This window comes from Equus przewalskii, chromosome 17, assembly GCF_037783145.1.
Source record: "Equus przewalskii isolate Varuska chromosome 17, EquPr2, whole genome shotgun sequence".
Lineage (NCBI taxonomy): Eukaryota > Metazoa > Chordata > Mammalia > Perissodactyla > Equidae > Equus > Equus przewalskii.
Window position 1 is genome coordinate 35,009,146 of NC_091847.1, and position 15,187 is coordinate 35,024,332.

At 40.5% G+C, this 15,187-nt stretch overlaps 2 protein-coding genes across 8 annotated transcripts in view; one reads left to right on the plus strand and one right to left on the minus strand.

Moving 5' to 3' along the window:
• Nucleotides 1–991: 991 nt before the first annotated feature.
• LOC139076610 (ankyrin repeat domain-containing protein SOWAHB-like) lies at nt 992–6,726 on the minus strand. The gene is made up of 2 exons (XM_070579820.1): nt 4,309–6,726; nt 992–1,389 (listed from the first exon to the last, which is right to left on the minus strand). Exon 1 carries the CDS (start codon nt 6,265–6,267, stop codon nt 5,755–5,757), a length of 513 nt encoding a protein of 170 aa, XP_070435921.1. The 5' UTR covers nt 6,268–6,726; the 3' UTR covers nt 992–1,389; nt 4,309–5,754.
• GALNT13 (polypeptide N-acetylgalactosaminyltransferase 13) overlaps nt 5,842–15,187 on the plus strand; it is a 472,802-nt gene continuing 463,456 nt past the window's right edge. For 3 of the 7 annotated variants that reach the window (XM_070579817.1, XM_070579815.1, XM_070579816.1), the window contains exon 1: nt 6,120–6,259. The gene's annotated coding sequence lies outside the window, so the exon portion shown is untranslated. Of the gene's footprint in view, nt 6,260–6,954; nt 7,094–15,187 lie in introns of those variants that run through there. The other 4 variants (XM_070579812.1, XM_070579811.1, XM_070579819.1 and 1 more) reach the window with 4 other exon arrangements.

Below are 15,187 nucleotides of genomic sequence, written 5' to 3' on the forward strand. Positions count from 1 at the left end.
ATTTTTAATAAGCATTCATATTCAAATTTTAAATAGAAATTATTAGATTCTTAGATGTGAAAATAGTTTCGTCAACATAATGGATTATTCATGAGCTTTAATAACAAGTGAAATATTATTGACAGGATGATGCAATTTAGTATATATATTTAATAAATAAATGACTACTCATTTTGTGCCAGACATTGTACTCAGTCCTGGGAAGCAGTGATAAAGTTCCTCCTTTCAGGGATTTACCTTCTAAGAAGGGATATGTCCATATGGTATATGTAAGTGAAAAACTCTTGAGGTTGTGGATATGTAATTGCTTCATTCTTTGAACTCTGATAGCACTTAACATTTTACTTCATATTTGTCTTTTGATTTAACGCAGATACACAGTGGTTAAGTGACAGCAAAACCATATTCCCTTAAGTGAATGCCAATGCTTTTCCACATTGCGCTACTTTGTACCCATTTACCTATCCCTGTTAGTGCATGCTAAATCATAGCATAGTCAGGCTGGTTTGACCACAAAGTTGGTTGGGAGACACTCAAGTGTCGCTCTCCGTGGTGCTGAAAGATCACTGTGGGCTGAAAATTAGTTGTTTCCCTTAATTCTTTGACACTAATGATTACTTCCCTACCAAGAATTCAAAGCAAGAAGGAGAAAATTCCAGTGGGGAAAGGAAATATAAAAAAATTAAATTTTACAGGAAAGGCTTAGCTATTGATTAACAGATGGTTGGATTAGTTTATTCATTCAACAACAGTTTACTGTACAAAAGGAACTGTGCTTGGAGTGAAGTTACAACAACTCCACCCATCCCCACTGCCACCATATAAACCTATACTTTACCCTAGTGTAGCTTACTGTAAATTGTAGAAAACAAACATCAATCACACAGATATGGAAAAATGTAAATATGCAACTGTGTTAGGTGCTAGGAAGGATACAGGGCTTTAGGGATCATGAGATAAACCAGAGCAAATATGAGCATATCAATATGGAGCTTGGTTAAGGATTTATTACATTTATTCACATTATTAAGTTATTGTTAGAAAATAATAAAGAAGATCTACTTAGTTGTATAAGAATTCCAAATAAAATCTTTAAAAAATATTTTAATAAAATCTTGCATCCATGAACTCAACTTTTTAATGATAGATTTTGCACTTGAAATAGCTATAATATTTCTTGATCATGACAATTTAAATGATGATATAACAGGGGCTGGCCTCACGGCTGAGTGGTTAAGTTTGTGTGCTCCACTTCGGTAGCCTGGGGTTTCACCAGTCTGGATCCTGGGTGCAGACATGGCACTGATCATCAAACCATGCTAAGGCGGCGTCCCACAAAGTACAACCAGAGGTATTCACAACTAGAATATAAAACTACGTACTGGGGGGCTTTGGGGAAAAGAAGAAGAAAAAAAAGAAAAAAAATAAGATTAGCAACAGATGTTAGCTCAGGTTCCAATCCTGAAAAAAAAAACAAAAATGATGATATAACAGTTGATCATCATCAAGGTGAGAAAAAAAATGTTTGTGCAGGTAGGTAAAAAAGATTTTAAACATTTACTTTTTTGATCAAATATTTATATCAATTAAAATGGTACTTAAAATATATCAGCTCTACATTAATGGTTGTGATTTTTGAATTTTTGTGGCTATAAATGGATTTCAAATCTATTCAAAATTTTAATCAGAACATTCAAAATCATTGTATTGAATTTGAAGAATGCCCAGGCATCAGTAGAACAGCCAATCTGCAGCTGGCATGACTACCACAAAAATAGTAAGTCAGCAGCATATAGAACAGGATCATCTGATAATTATGTTGCTAGAGCTTTAGATCATTAACTAGAGCTATCCTCGCTAGAAGTTTCTGCCCAACCTCTTGCTCTCTTATCTGTAATGAGCTATGCTTTGAACCACATACAATGTTCCTTGGCCTCTGAAAAAAAAAAAATCCTCAAAACATTCCATGAGTCCTTGTCAGTGGTCTGCAGCTGAATGCTGAGTAGATGTCCAGAAATAGACACCACCTTGTAGCATTCATGAAAACAGAGTCTTTATCTTTTTGCTTACTGCTGTATTCCCAGCGCATGGTGTAGGTATTCAATACATATTCACTGGACGGAGGACTAGATTCTAAGTTCCACGAGGGCTGTCTTTATCTTCGTATCTTCAGTATTTACCCTAGTGCTTAGCTCACTGTAGATACTAAGGAGGTAAGTAGAGTCCAGATTGTAAAGGTCTTGTAGGATATGTTAGAGATTTTAGACTAGTTCCTAAAAGCAACAAGAAGCTACTAAAGTATTATAATTAGAAATAAATCTTACAAGATTTTCATTTTAGGACAAAATTTTTTGCTTTCTGTTTCTCTTAACAGAGAAATTATGATGCATTTCCATTCTCCTGCTCACTTAGTCTTAAACTCTCAAAATTATAAATGCTTTTTTCCTTCTCTTTCGCTAATAATTTGCCCAAACCTGACAATTTAATTTCATCAAGATCTATTTACATATATAGATATAAATATATATCATCCATTTTAAGTTGGGGCCTTGATTGTCCACAGGATGGACAGTCGATTGTATCTGTTAAACTCATATCCCTGTCTTTAGTCTAGTCCCCATCTAAGTCACTCTATGCTTTATAGTCAACTCATTATACAATGTTGGTCATCTCATTTACTTAAAAAAATACTCGCAATAACTCCTCACTGATTAAAGCTAAATTCCTACTTTCTCCTTCCATAAAAAAGTACAATATAAATTTTTATTACTTTCAACACTCATTCACATAAATTATGCATTTAATTTTCTTTTGAGATAAACAAAGATTGTTTCTCTTCTCAGTTTTCAAAAAATAAATTCAAACTTAAAAAATGTTGCAAAATTACTGTAAAGAATTCCCATATACCTGTCACCCAAATTTATCAACTGTTAAAAGTTTGTCACATTTCCCACATGATTCTGTCTCGAGGTATTTATGAAGCATTGTAAATAAATTGTAGCCACCTTACCCTTTTTACCCCAAAATATTTTATTATGGTAATCACAGAAAATTATCAAAACTAGACATTTAATATTGACACAAAACCAATTGTAATTCAACATAAATAAGAGGGCTATAGATCAAATATTATAGACTATTCATATTTTGCCAATTGTCCCAATGTCCTTTATGGATAATTTTTTTCCAGTCCAGTATCCAAATCACATTGCATTACACATCGCATTTAGTAGTCTTGTCTCTTTAATCTCCTCCAGTCTGAAATAGTTCTTCAGCCTTTCTTTGACTTTCATCACAGTGATATTTTTGAACAGTACAGACAAGATATTTCGTGGAATTTCCCTCAGTTTGGATTTGTCTTTTGCTTCCTCATGATTACAGCAAATTATATATATTTTTTGAGTCTGGAATAGTAAATGAAGTATATTGTGTACTTCTTAGTGCATCAAATCATGAGGCTCATGATGTCACCTTGTCCCATTATTGATGACTTTAACCTTGATTACTTGTTTAAGATGATGTCTACCAGATTTATTCACTATAAGGAATTTTTTATTCCCTTGTAATTAAGAAGAATCTATGGTAGATTACAAAAACGACTTTAAGTGCTTTCCATTTCTGTGTGCATTCTTCTCTGCAATATGATTTTGCAGTTTCTCCCATCAAGAAATTGAGTCTATTAATTTACCCTTCTGGATTTGGCTATATAACTTCTTTGGGCTAATGGGACACTGGCAAATGTGTGTGTCAGCAGAACCTTGAAAAGTGCTCTATACTGGAGCTTGCACTCCGGTGTTGCTTTCTGGAATCCCGCAACTACCACTACCCAAGAAGAAAGATCTAGCCTACTGAAGGATGACAGACCAGATTGAGCAAAGATAAGCCATCCCAGCTGAGCCCTGTCCCCAGTTCAGCTTGCGAACCAGTAAACATGTGAGTAAGGCCATCCTAGTCCAAATTAAGCCAGCCACAGCAGAAAACCACCCAGATGACCCACAGAACTTGAGAAATTATAAGTGTTTATTATTTTAAGTCACAAAGTTTTGGCATGCCGTGTTATATGTTATACACCAAAGATAATAATTCCCAGAGAGATACTTTGGGACTACGCAAATATTTTGCTACACACATAACTTTTATTGACTAGTTTTACGACTCTTGCTTTAATTAAATATTACTATAAAGTTTGCAAAACTGGTATTGCTATGTTTTTTAGAGACCAAGAATTTAAGGATGTGGGCTTATATGTCTTTCAAGGATGTATGACAAGTAAGTGGCTGTGCCAGCATTAGAACTCCAATTTTTTACCTGCTGCTCCAAAGCTTTTCTCTCTATGCCATGCAGAGGTGAGTGACCTGATGACAGAACCGAAACTCACAAGAGCAAGTAATAGACATTCCAGAGGGTCCTTGTTGTTGTGAATGACACCTGTGTCCTCACACATGCATAGAAGCACCTCCGGTTGATGCCCTATAATTGATAGTTAGGTGAGAGGAGCAGAATCGACATTGTAGGAGGAAACATTAAATATAATTATTATCAAATCAATTTAGATAATTGATTCATGCAAAGATACAAAGATAACATCTCTAGAAATTGCTTTCCATGAGTATAATAAGGAATGTCAACGACATACTAGATTATAATTAACAATATATGTCTGTAAAACATGGCTGTTAATATTTTTGAAGTAGCTATCATATCCTCCCCCAGTTTTGCCACATAAACTAAGAAGAGGGAGCTAAGACAACGGTGAAGTGACAGTGACACCAGGAAAGGACCCCTATTCGCCCCCCCCCCCCCCCATCTTACAAACAAGAAAACTGAGACTGAAGAAAGCCAAGGACCAAAACTAACCAAGAGCCAAGAGAGAATAAACGGCAAAGCAGGGACTGGAAGTCAGCAATCCCAATTTCCTAGAAGAGTTCCCCCCAAAGGCAGTGGGGGATAGGTCTCAAGTCTTCAGAGGCTAGTTAATTTCTAAGTCATAAGTCTGTGCCTTGTGCCCGGCACTATTCTAAAATCCTTATATATATTTCAACTCATTTAGTATTCCTGCTACACTGCACACTAACTTAGAAATGACTGCACATTAACTTTACTTTGAAATTCAAGCCTTCAGGTCCTTCAGTGTTAAAGACCATATTTTTTCCTCACTGAGAAAGGAATTCAAAGCCCCACGTTTTTCTTTACCTCTTCCTAAAAATTTTAAGAGCACAAGGAAGCGCTTTGAGTTCCCAGTTTTCTTACAGTGCTTTCAGTGGCAGGAAGCTGTCGCTAACCAGAATACTAGGATCCTGTCAGGGTGTATGAACTGTAAGGGACAAGAGGCCAAACTCTCGTCTGCCCTTTCTGCTTCAGGGCGCCGAAACCTCAAGTTTTCCGCAGCATCTCTCCATCGGAGAGCAGCCGGCGAGGGTGGGGTTGCCAGAGCTTCCCCCAGGGCAGTCCCCGACCCCCCAGCACCCGTCTAAGAAGCTCTCTGGTGCACTGGGCGAACACGGTCTGCGCACGCCCGCTTTCGCATCGTAGGACCCTGAGCGGCCAGGGGTCGCGAGGCGCTCTTGGGGTAGAGGAGCCGACCCCACGGTTGCTCTCGGGGGCAGTGCCTGCCAAGTATCGCGGGACTTGTGCACATCGCTAGAGCGGTAGCTCCAGGAGCAGCTGGAGCGCGCTCGGTGCGCACCGCCCCAGCCCGGGGAGGAGCGGGCGCGGGAGGGAGGAGGGCTGGGGGTGCTGGTTACGTAAAGGATACTAGCCCAGTGAGAGGCCTCCAGGCTGGGGCTCCGGGAGGGGGAGGGGCCGCGCGAGGAGGAGGGGCTGGGAGGGAGCGGGCTGGGGGGGGAGGGGGGCGGGGGCCGGGGGCGAAGTGACCAGGCGGCGGCGGTGGCGGCGGCTCTGCTGAGGTGACAATGTGCTAGGAGCCCTCGCCTGGTCTCCCGCGCCTCCTCGGCCTGGGCTCCCTCTCTCGCCGCGCTCGCGGAGCCCACGAGCCCGCCGCTGCGCTATGAGGGCGCCTCTCGGGGGCTGGCCGAGGCCGGAGCCGGCTCCCTCTGCTCGCCGGCAAGTGTGAAGAGAGGCGTGGGCGGGGGCCAGGGCTGCGCGGCGCCCGCGGGCCGGCGCGGGGTCCAGGTGAGCGCGGGCTTGGAGCGCCCGGCACTCAGCGCGGCCGCCCGGCGCCTGCCCGGCTGGGTCGGAGGCTGAATTCCGCGCGCGGACCGCCGTTCCCTCTCCGCGGGATCCTTGGCCACGATCGCAGGTCTCCATCTCTCTCTTGCTGTCCCTCTGTTACTTGTGATTGTCTGGGGCGAGTCCCCTCTGGGCGGCCAGGGTGCTTGGTGGGCGCTGCAAAGTCTGCAGCGAGTGGCAGGGCGCGGAGCCGAGTGCTCCGGGCCGGTCCCGGGGCAGGGGCGCCGGCAGACCCGACGAGGCGGCCTCCCGGGCTCTCGGAGCGCCCTGGTCCGCTGCTGCAGGTGCGGAGAGAGAGGTGCGGGCGCGGAACTTTCTGCTGTCTCCCGCCCTCTACTCCGCTTTCTCCGCTACCCGGAGCGGAGCTGGGGGGCAGTGGGCGCGCCGGCCACCCTCTGCGCCCTGGTGGCCCTCGGCGGCGGGGGCGGCTCGGCGTTCCCGCCCCGGCAACTTTCTCCCACCAGCTGCGGGCGGCCGGGGGCTGCGGGGCGCGGGCGCTTCTCCACGCTGACACCGGGGACGCTGTGTGTCTTGGTGGCTTCCTCGACGGTTGCCTTCCCCTCTCTCTGCCTTCCTTTGCCTCTCTCTTTTAGTGTCCTTCTGCCTCTCACTCTCTGTGTGTCTCCGATTCAGTTTCCTTCTCTGGCTCCCTCCACCCACTCCAGGTCTCTCTGTTTCTCTCTCATTCTCTTTCTCTCTTTCTTGGGATGTCTCTGTGTCCCTGTTATTCTGTCTCTTCCGCTTGTCTCTCCGTCTTGCCGTATTTTCTGTCTCTGCCTCTCGCCGCCTATCTCTGTCTCCCTCTCTCATCTTTCCAACCTCATCCTTCCAACCACCAGCTCTCAGATCCCGAGGCGCCCTGGCCAGGGGAACACGCCTCGGCCCACCATCTGGGCACCTCCAGGTACGGAGATCTCCCTGCTAGGAGCCAGAGGGGGCGCGGGGATGGAGGCAGCTTGCAGCCTGCCCTTGTCTGAATGAGGGGCGCAAGGGCCAGCCTCCTTTTCCCGGGTCCGAGGGCGCTGCGCTGCCGCGAACCCGAGCTCACGGAGGCTGCTGGTCTGGACAGCGAAAGCTGCGGGCGCCCCTCCTCTTAGTCGGTTCTTTGCGATCAGTTCAATTTCCAGGCGGAGAGTCTACATCTCCAGCCTTTACAGGCAGCCACAGGAGAAGAGACAGTGGGCAGACAAACACAGAAGCTTCGGGATCCAGGAAAAACTAACCTCAAAGGGTGGGAGCTTCCGTGAGGCAAAGGTGTTGCTAGCGGAGGAGAGGAGCATTGGGGACTGTGCTTTAAATTGCCCTAGCACTCAATCCTTGAGCGGTTTTCTTGAAAGAGATCGCGGTCCCTCTTCCCAGAAACACAGCGTAGAGATTTTATTTGCAGTGCTAAAGACACTTGGCCGCCCCAGTCCCCTGAAATTTCAGGTGTCCTTGGGGCTTTATATGAAGGCTGCCGTTGCTCAGGGTTGCCCCCCCCCCCCCCACCTCGGTCGTGTGTGTGTGTGTGTGTATGTGCTCGGGCGTGCGTGTGTTTGCGTTCATGGCCGTAAGTGTTAAAAAAAAAAAAACCTGCTGGTTTGAGAATATTGAAAAGTAAGGTTAACCTACTGCTGACTTTCTTTGGACCTCTCACCTTCCCAGATCATTCTCCTTGCCTTGGCCCATGGCCTTTTCCTCATCTTGCCTTTTGCATTTCATTGCTAATCTTGCCTTTTCCCTGATCTCTACAAACTCCTCCTCTCCTGCAGAATTAGAACCTTAATATTGAAACCCTGTTCGAGTGACTTCAGAGGTGGATAGATTTGGAGAATTTTCATAGCCTAAGGCACGATTTGAACGTAAGAAACGTACAGTTCTCTGCAGTTTGCCACAAACCAGCATTTCACATTTCTTTCTTATGCCCCTGCCCACCTTCAACTCCACTGAGAATTTTCACTGGCTGCTCCTGGTTGTTTAAATAAATGCTTTTAATTCACCCTTTCTGTGATGCTCATCCCATTCCAGGGCTTAAGCTGCTTGCTTAAGTGCAGCCACTGTGTCTCAGATCAGCTTTGGTGAGGAAGAAAAGAAAGCTTTTCCAAAGGAAGTACAACGCTGCTGCTGTAGATTAGTTCTGGATCCCCGAGTCCAGAGTGGGACCAGATTCTGTCTCAGATATGCAGACCCTATCGCAGTGTGAGAAAACTAGTGAATGCTTAATAAAAACTTGTTGGTTGATTGATTAGCATGCAGTTCCTTATAGGCTTTGAAATCACTCAGCTATGCTAATGAGCCTATATACGAGAAGCTGAATTCTGCCTCCTTTTTTTCTGTTTCATTTAGTCTTTTATGAATGGAAATTGAGGACTAGTAGCAGGGATGTTGAAACATGAGTCCTCTGTGTCTTTGTAGCTCATTCACTGCTTGAATTTGCCCCTCACTCTAAGTCTTTGACTTGGCTGATGTTTTCTGACAGTCACTGCAGAATTGGAGAATTGAGTTTAGAGGCTCTGGTGGGTGGCACCTCTCAACCTTCCTACCTGAAAGTAAGCTGAGACATGACACCATTTGTGGGTGAATACTTTTGTGAGGTTTTTAACAAGTGAAAAAGCCTGTCTTTTAATGTAAAGAACAGATGTATCAGCTTAAAATATTTGGGGGCTATAAATTGATCTGCAGATTGAATCACTTACCTTAAATAATTTATAGGTTTCCTTACTGCTTCAGGTATATATGAGAGGTGTGATACTACATGCATATGAGAATTTGCTGAAATACCTGGAAATATAATGCCTCCTGATACAAGTAGTAGGAATCCGTGGGCTGCAATATTGCTTTTTTGGTGATATGGTCATCACCTCTTAAAACAGTTGGAGATTTACCATGAGTTTGTTGAGGAGCACGTTCAAGGCAATTTTGCTTTAAAAATATGACTTATAAATCACCTGATACTCTACCCAATTTTTTGTATTTAAAAATGGCAAAGACAGTGAAGGTGCAAATTCTGATACTTGTTGGGATATGCTCTGATTTCTTACTGATACAAATATCGAGACATATTTAACTTTTTAACTTAATGTGCATTAATTTCAGGTTACACAGTTATGTCAGAGTGAAATACATTTCCATTTTGCCTACTTGATTTTTAGAAGTGGTAATTGTAACAGGAACATTTCCGGGTAATAGAGACTGTGCAGGTTTTTAAAACCTTGGCATTTTAGGAAGAGAGTGAGAGAACAAGCAAAAAATGAATATTTTTTTCTTTCTGGTTGGGCAAATGAAGAGAATATTGGTATTTCTGAATAACAAGAAAAGTAAAGAAAATGATTGAGAGTAAAGTATGAACGAAGTCCCACCAAGTGAAATAAATAACAACACTTCCTGTCCCTGATAATAAATGTTCATTCTGCTTTGTGAAAATGAACAGTTCCTATAGTTTTGTCTTTTAATTGATTTGCCTTATTAGATATCATAGTCTCAAGTGGCACCTTTTGCGATAAACAACACATTCTTCACCGACTTTTAATACATCACCTTCTTGGGTTTGTATCTCGAGGCCAGTAGTAGCAACATGTAGACATCTTAAATCTAATGAGATCTAACAGGGATCTGCTTTGAAGTCTGAGTGACCATATGCCTAATTATCGAGGAATTTTAACTAGGCTTTTGTTCTAAATTCTTCCTCCTGCTCTTGTCATCAGAATAAACACGTTGTTCTGAAACATCAAATCAAGACTTAAGTATGTATACTCATATTGACTTTGACAATCTATTTGATGGTATTTTTTAATATCACTCCCCCCCACCTAACACACATACTCTAAACATATGTTTGACCACAAAAATCACATTTAAAGATCTCAGCACTGTCTCCTTTGGTAAATCATTTATCATTTTAACAGATTAAACTTTTATTTACAATTTCTATCTTAAAGCACATTGTTTAATTAAGGACTTCTGTCATTCAATTACAGGCATATATGTTTTTGAAGAATCAAACTTTTTTGACTGACATTTGATACTTAGAGAATTCAAAGAAATTTGTGAAAATGAATACACACATTAATTCAGTAGTAGTTGGACATTCACTTGGGGCATTATATGTAATTGTCTTTGGGAGCAAAGTATAAATCAAACAGACTTTATTCATTTGATGCTTATTTCTCCTTGATTCAGATTTAGACCTATGTGTATATTTTTGATGTAGTATATTTATCATAATATATTTAATTGATCTTAGCTTGATTACCAGGAAATAATTTCAGGTGACTAAAGACATCTGTGTGATTAATGACCCTTGTTAATGCATTAGCTAAAGTTCAGTTTTACCTGTGAGTTTTCCAGTTTTATTTTCTTAGTATGTTTCAGAATCTATTTATGTAAGCTGAAATTTCTAATTTTTAAAAGTTATTACAAGAGATTATTAAGTGATTGCTGGGGCTTAATATTTAAAATGTAAGTTAAAGTAGAGAGACATTCGTTTAAGGGCCCAACTTCACGCAAATGTCCACATAGTTATTGTCCTCATAAACTCTCAGGTTCTCTCCTAATGTTTACCGTATTGTAATTGTCCATCCTTCACAATAGACCTAAAGCAAGATGCAAAATATCCATTGTTAATAGTTATTTCATATTAGTGATTAATCCTCCCAATTTCACTTGAGAGGGATGTAGGCAAAGTAGTGACTGTTAGCATCACTGATATGAATATTTGAAATCGTATTTTCTGTTAGGTGAGAAAATTAAACACACTCTCTGTAGTAAATATTCAGACTTCTTTTGTATCTTTTTTTTTTTTTTTAGCAGAACTTACTGTTAAGATAGATGGGAACTGTCCAAGATATGTCATATCAGGCTTTTAACACCGTGCGGAATTAATTGAGACTCTGTTTGATACGTTAAACTACATTGAATTGTCACTTAAATCTTATTGAAGCTCTTGTAGAACATTATAGGAGGAGTGTGATTAAGCTGTTGGTTGGCACTTTGGTGAACATAATGCATGTGCTGAGTAGCCACTGTTAACAGAAAGAAGAATTTAAAGCATAGCCTGCACATTCAGAATCATCGAAATTATGCCTCAGAGATAGTCGTAAATGTCAACTTAGTATCTTACCTAATAGTAATTACCTTGATATTATAAACACAGCATCTCTTTTTTTGTTAAAGAGTGGGTTTTGACATATGGAGAGGATTATCTTCTTGTAGATCAGAAGCGTAATAACCGACTTTATTTCCTTTTGAGGTTTTTATTATATAATTAGTTTCAGATACAGAGGATGAGATTTATATGACTATCAAGACCCCTATGCAATCCTACCATTAGTCTAATGAAAAAAAATAGAAAAAAATACTTGGAAACAAATATATATGAAGGTATAGCCATTTCATTTTATTTATGAGGGAGTTAAAAATGGTGAATTGAATTATAAATTGATAAAATAACTAAAATTTATTGGATACTTACTTCGTACTTTGGTTAAATAAACATATGACAGGTCTTACCATATTTCATCTTCATAACCAAACGAGTAGTAAGTAGTATTACTACCCCCATTGTATAAATGAGGACTCACTTGCCCCAAATCACACAGCTAATGTGTATTAGGGCCAGGGATCACATCAGTTCTTTCTGTCTCTGAAGCCAATGCTCTAATAGTTCTCGGTCTGAAATTTTCACTAATAAAATTTTTTTAAAAATGAGTGCCAACTTCCATGTGAATATTTTCTTTTGTGGAGTAAGAATAATTTAAAAAGTCTACTTATATTACCATCATATTATAAGAGTGGACATTTTAACACCAACCAGGACGGCAGAGCTGAATCTCAAAATATAATTCTTAAATTTAGATTTCTGCGCGTTTTTCTTCATTGCATTTATTTTTCTAATTTAACAAAGACTGACGAAAATTTCACTTAGATCTGGTAATTTATTTCACTGCATTCTGTAGACTGTGCTCGGGAACCCTTCTTAGTCTGAACCAGTATAATATACTGTCTACACCGTGGACCCCGTGCATCCACACAGCACAGGCCAGCATGATTGTCATATCCATGACTTGATGAGACACAGCACTTACAGTTATTCCATTCTCTTTCTAGTTGCAAGTCTGGGCAATAAAATTTGGACCTAGGAAAGATGCTAGCAATTGCTCTAGCCTCAGTTCACTGTCAGTGTCTGTTGAAAGGAGTAGAGGATTGGAGATGACCTGTTCCTTTGTGGTAGTTAACCACAAATAACTATCACTAAGATGGTGCCAATCTTTGTCCTTGGACAAGGAAACAGTGCTGGGCAAAAACAAAAGGAGCATGTCTTTCTTAAGAACTTATTCCTCTGTCTTTCCCCCCAATGAGTGGTCTCAACCTTTGGGGATCGGTTTGCTGCTGTTTGACTTTTTTCTTTGCCTTGGTGAGGAGGAAGAAACGTTGCTTGAGGTACGAAAGAAAATATCAAAGCTAAACTTCTAACTGCTTTTGTAAAACTGACTGATGCTGTTAAATCCCAAGTTACTTTGGATAGTGACTATTGTGGTCACCGAGAAGGAAAAGAATGCTGATGGGGTGTGTGAAATGTAGCAGAATTGACCTAAGGCATTGTTTAGTGTCATTGCTAACAAACCAGTTTGTAAGTTGGAATTACCTAAAGAGGTTTTAATTTTTGTTCGTTTGTGTGTTTGTTTTAATATCGGTTGTCAGATCCCATTGATGCACATTCTCATTTGCCTGGGGGCGGGGGTCCACAGAATCTAACTTTATCACCATTTTTCTAGGTGATTCTGATGTACAGTGAGGTTTGAAGCACCTTGATCTAGTACATCATTTTTCAGATTTACTTATTTTTATTTATTTAACAAAATATAGAAGTTGCTATGTTCTGTACACTGTTCTAAATGCTTTACAGATATTAATTCATTTAATCATAACAACCCCCAAAAGTAGGTTTTATGAGTATCTTCGTTTTAAAGATGAAGGGATTGAGACACAAAAGGTTGAGTAATTTGTCCACAGTAAGCTGATAAGTGGCAGGTCAAGGACTGTGCTATTTTGATGAAATGATTAAAATGACCTGCTTTAAGTCACAAATCTTGAAGTAGCGGAATTGAAAATGGAACCCAGATTTCTATGTCTTGTTTTCTATTTAAGTTTTACCTTTAAAAGTGAAGGAAGAAAATCTGACCAACAAACCCAGGTTCTAGAGTTGGAAACAAGATGTTTACCTTTTAGAAGTCATGGACCAGATTCAGAAAGTAAGTTACTATGAAGGGGATGGTAAACATGGAAAAGTCAGAGTGGTTTTCTTCAAGTAGCTTCATTATTGTCTCTAGTTAGTCGCAGACCCCTGACCCCCCAAAAAGAAAACAAAATACGTAACAAGAAATTGACACATAATGATGAAGACAGGAAGAAGACAATTTTAAATCTGTAACTAAATAAGATTTCTATATATAGACTTCCATCTGTAATGAAGCTCTGCATCTCTAATCTAATAAGCAGTAGCCTATTTTCCTTCAATACTGCTGATAGTTGTTTAAATTAGTTACATTAGGAAATATTCATATCTATGAAAGGATTGGGGAAATCCTACTGAAACTACTGTACTTTTTCCTCAAGTATGTTTTTTTGGTAAGCTTTTTATATGATGGAATAATTATAGTTATTTGTAATCATGGGTAATCTGTCAGAACTGATGTATTAATTTTTGGTGAGGTGCATTTTCTCCTTATTTCTGGTCTTCTCAGTTGATTTTCAGCAATTTTCTGTTAACTTAATATTTTTGTTTCATGCACTAAGACAGTGTTTTAATATGACTTTTCTAAAGTCTTTTTAAAAAATAAATGTTATTTTAGGCTGATTCATACTTGATTACAGTATATAAATTATTTGAATTATATACCCCCAGTAATGAGTCACTCCACCTGTCTGGTTTTTTAAAGAAATAAAAATCTGCACTTAAAAACACTGATGTTGGGGCTGGCTCTGTGGCCGAGTGGTTAAGTTCGCGCGCTCCGCTGTGGCTGCCCAGGGTTCGGATCCTGGGCGCGGACATGGCACTGCTCGTCAGGCCACGTTGAGGCAGCGTCCCACATCCCACAACTAGAAGGACGTGCAACTAAGATATACAACTGTGTACAGGGGGGTTTGGGGAGATAAAAGCAGAAAAAATAAAAAAAGATTGGCAACAGTTGTTAGCCCAGGTGCCAATCTTTGGGGAAAAAAAAGAAAAAAAGCAAAGATTTGCAACAGTTGTTAGACCAGGTGCCAATCTTTAAAAAAAAACAAAACAAAACACTGATGTTTTCAGATTCGGTAAATGAAGCAAGGGTGTATGGGATTTCTGACTAGCCTAGTTTTGAAACTCAGTACAGTCTTTTCTCTTTTTCTCAGCAAATTCCACCTCTTTTTATGGATCCTCAAGGTTCATATTTCTTTGATTCTCTTGATAGCTCAATCTCAAATGAGACTATACATCACTTGTCCCGAAAAATATTATAGATACCAGCCTGTCCCTTATAATGGTTCAGATTTTACCCATATCCTATAGATTTTCAGTGTACCTTTGTGTTTTCTTTTTAAGTAAATGCTGTGTTTATCATTTCTAAATACTCTTTTTCTTTTGTATATTTTCCTCGCCCCTCCCTTCCTGTCTTCCTTCTTCATGGTGCTCTCTACTTTAAATTGTGTCTCTTCTATGGCTTAATAAATCCTCATGTGGCAGTATTGGACTATCTATTTGTGCTTTTGATTCTGTAAGAAAAAAAGGTAAATAAAAAACAGCTTCTGTTCATTTCAGCACTTAGTCTGTAAGAAGGTAAGAGACAGACGCTCTAGCTCTTGCATCTGGGTCATTTAGCAGGAGGCTGGGGATGCTAAACTCACATCTCATTACCTTTGTCTACTTTTAGAATTGTGTGCTTGGGCCCTGTGGTCAGTTGGCAGTTGGCAGGCCTATGGCTCCAAGGGAATGCTGTGTTTTTTGAGGGGATGCCAATTTCAGTTGCCACACAGTTCTCACATT

What these genes read in the sequence shown, in the direction of transcription:
- LOC139076610 (XM_070579820.1), bottom strand. Translation starts at nt 6,267, where the DNA reads ATGGAGACCTGCGATCGTGGCCAAGGATCCCGCGGAGAGGGAACGGCG.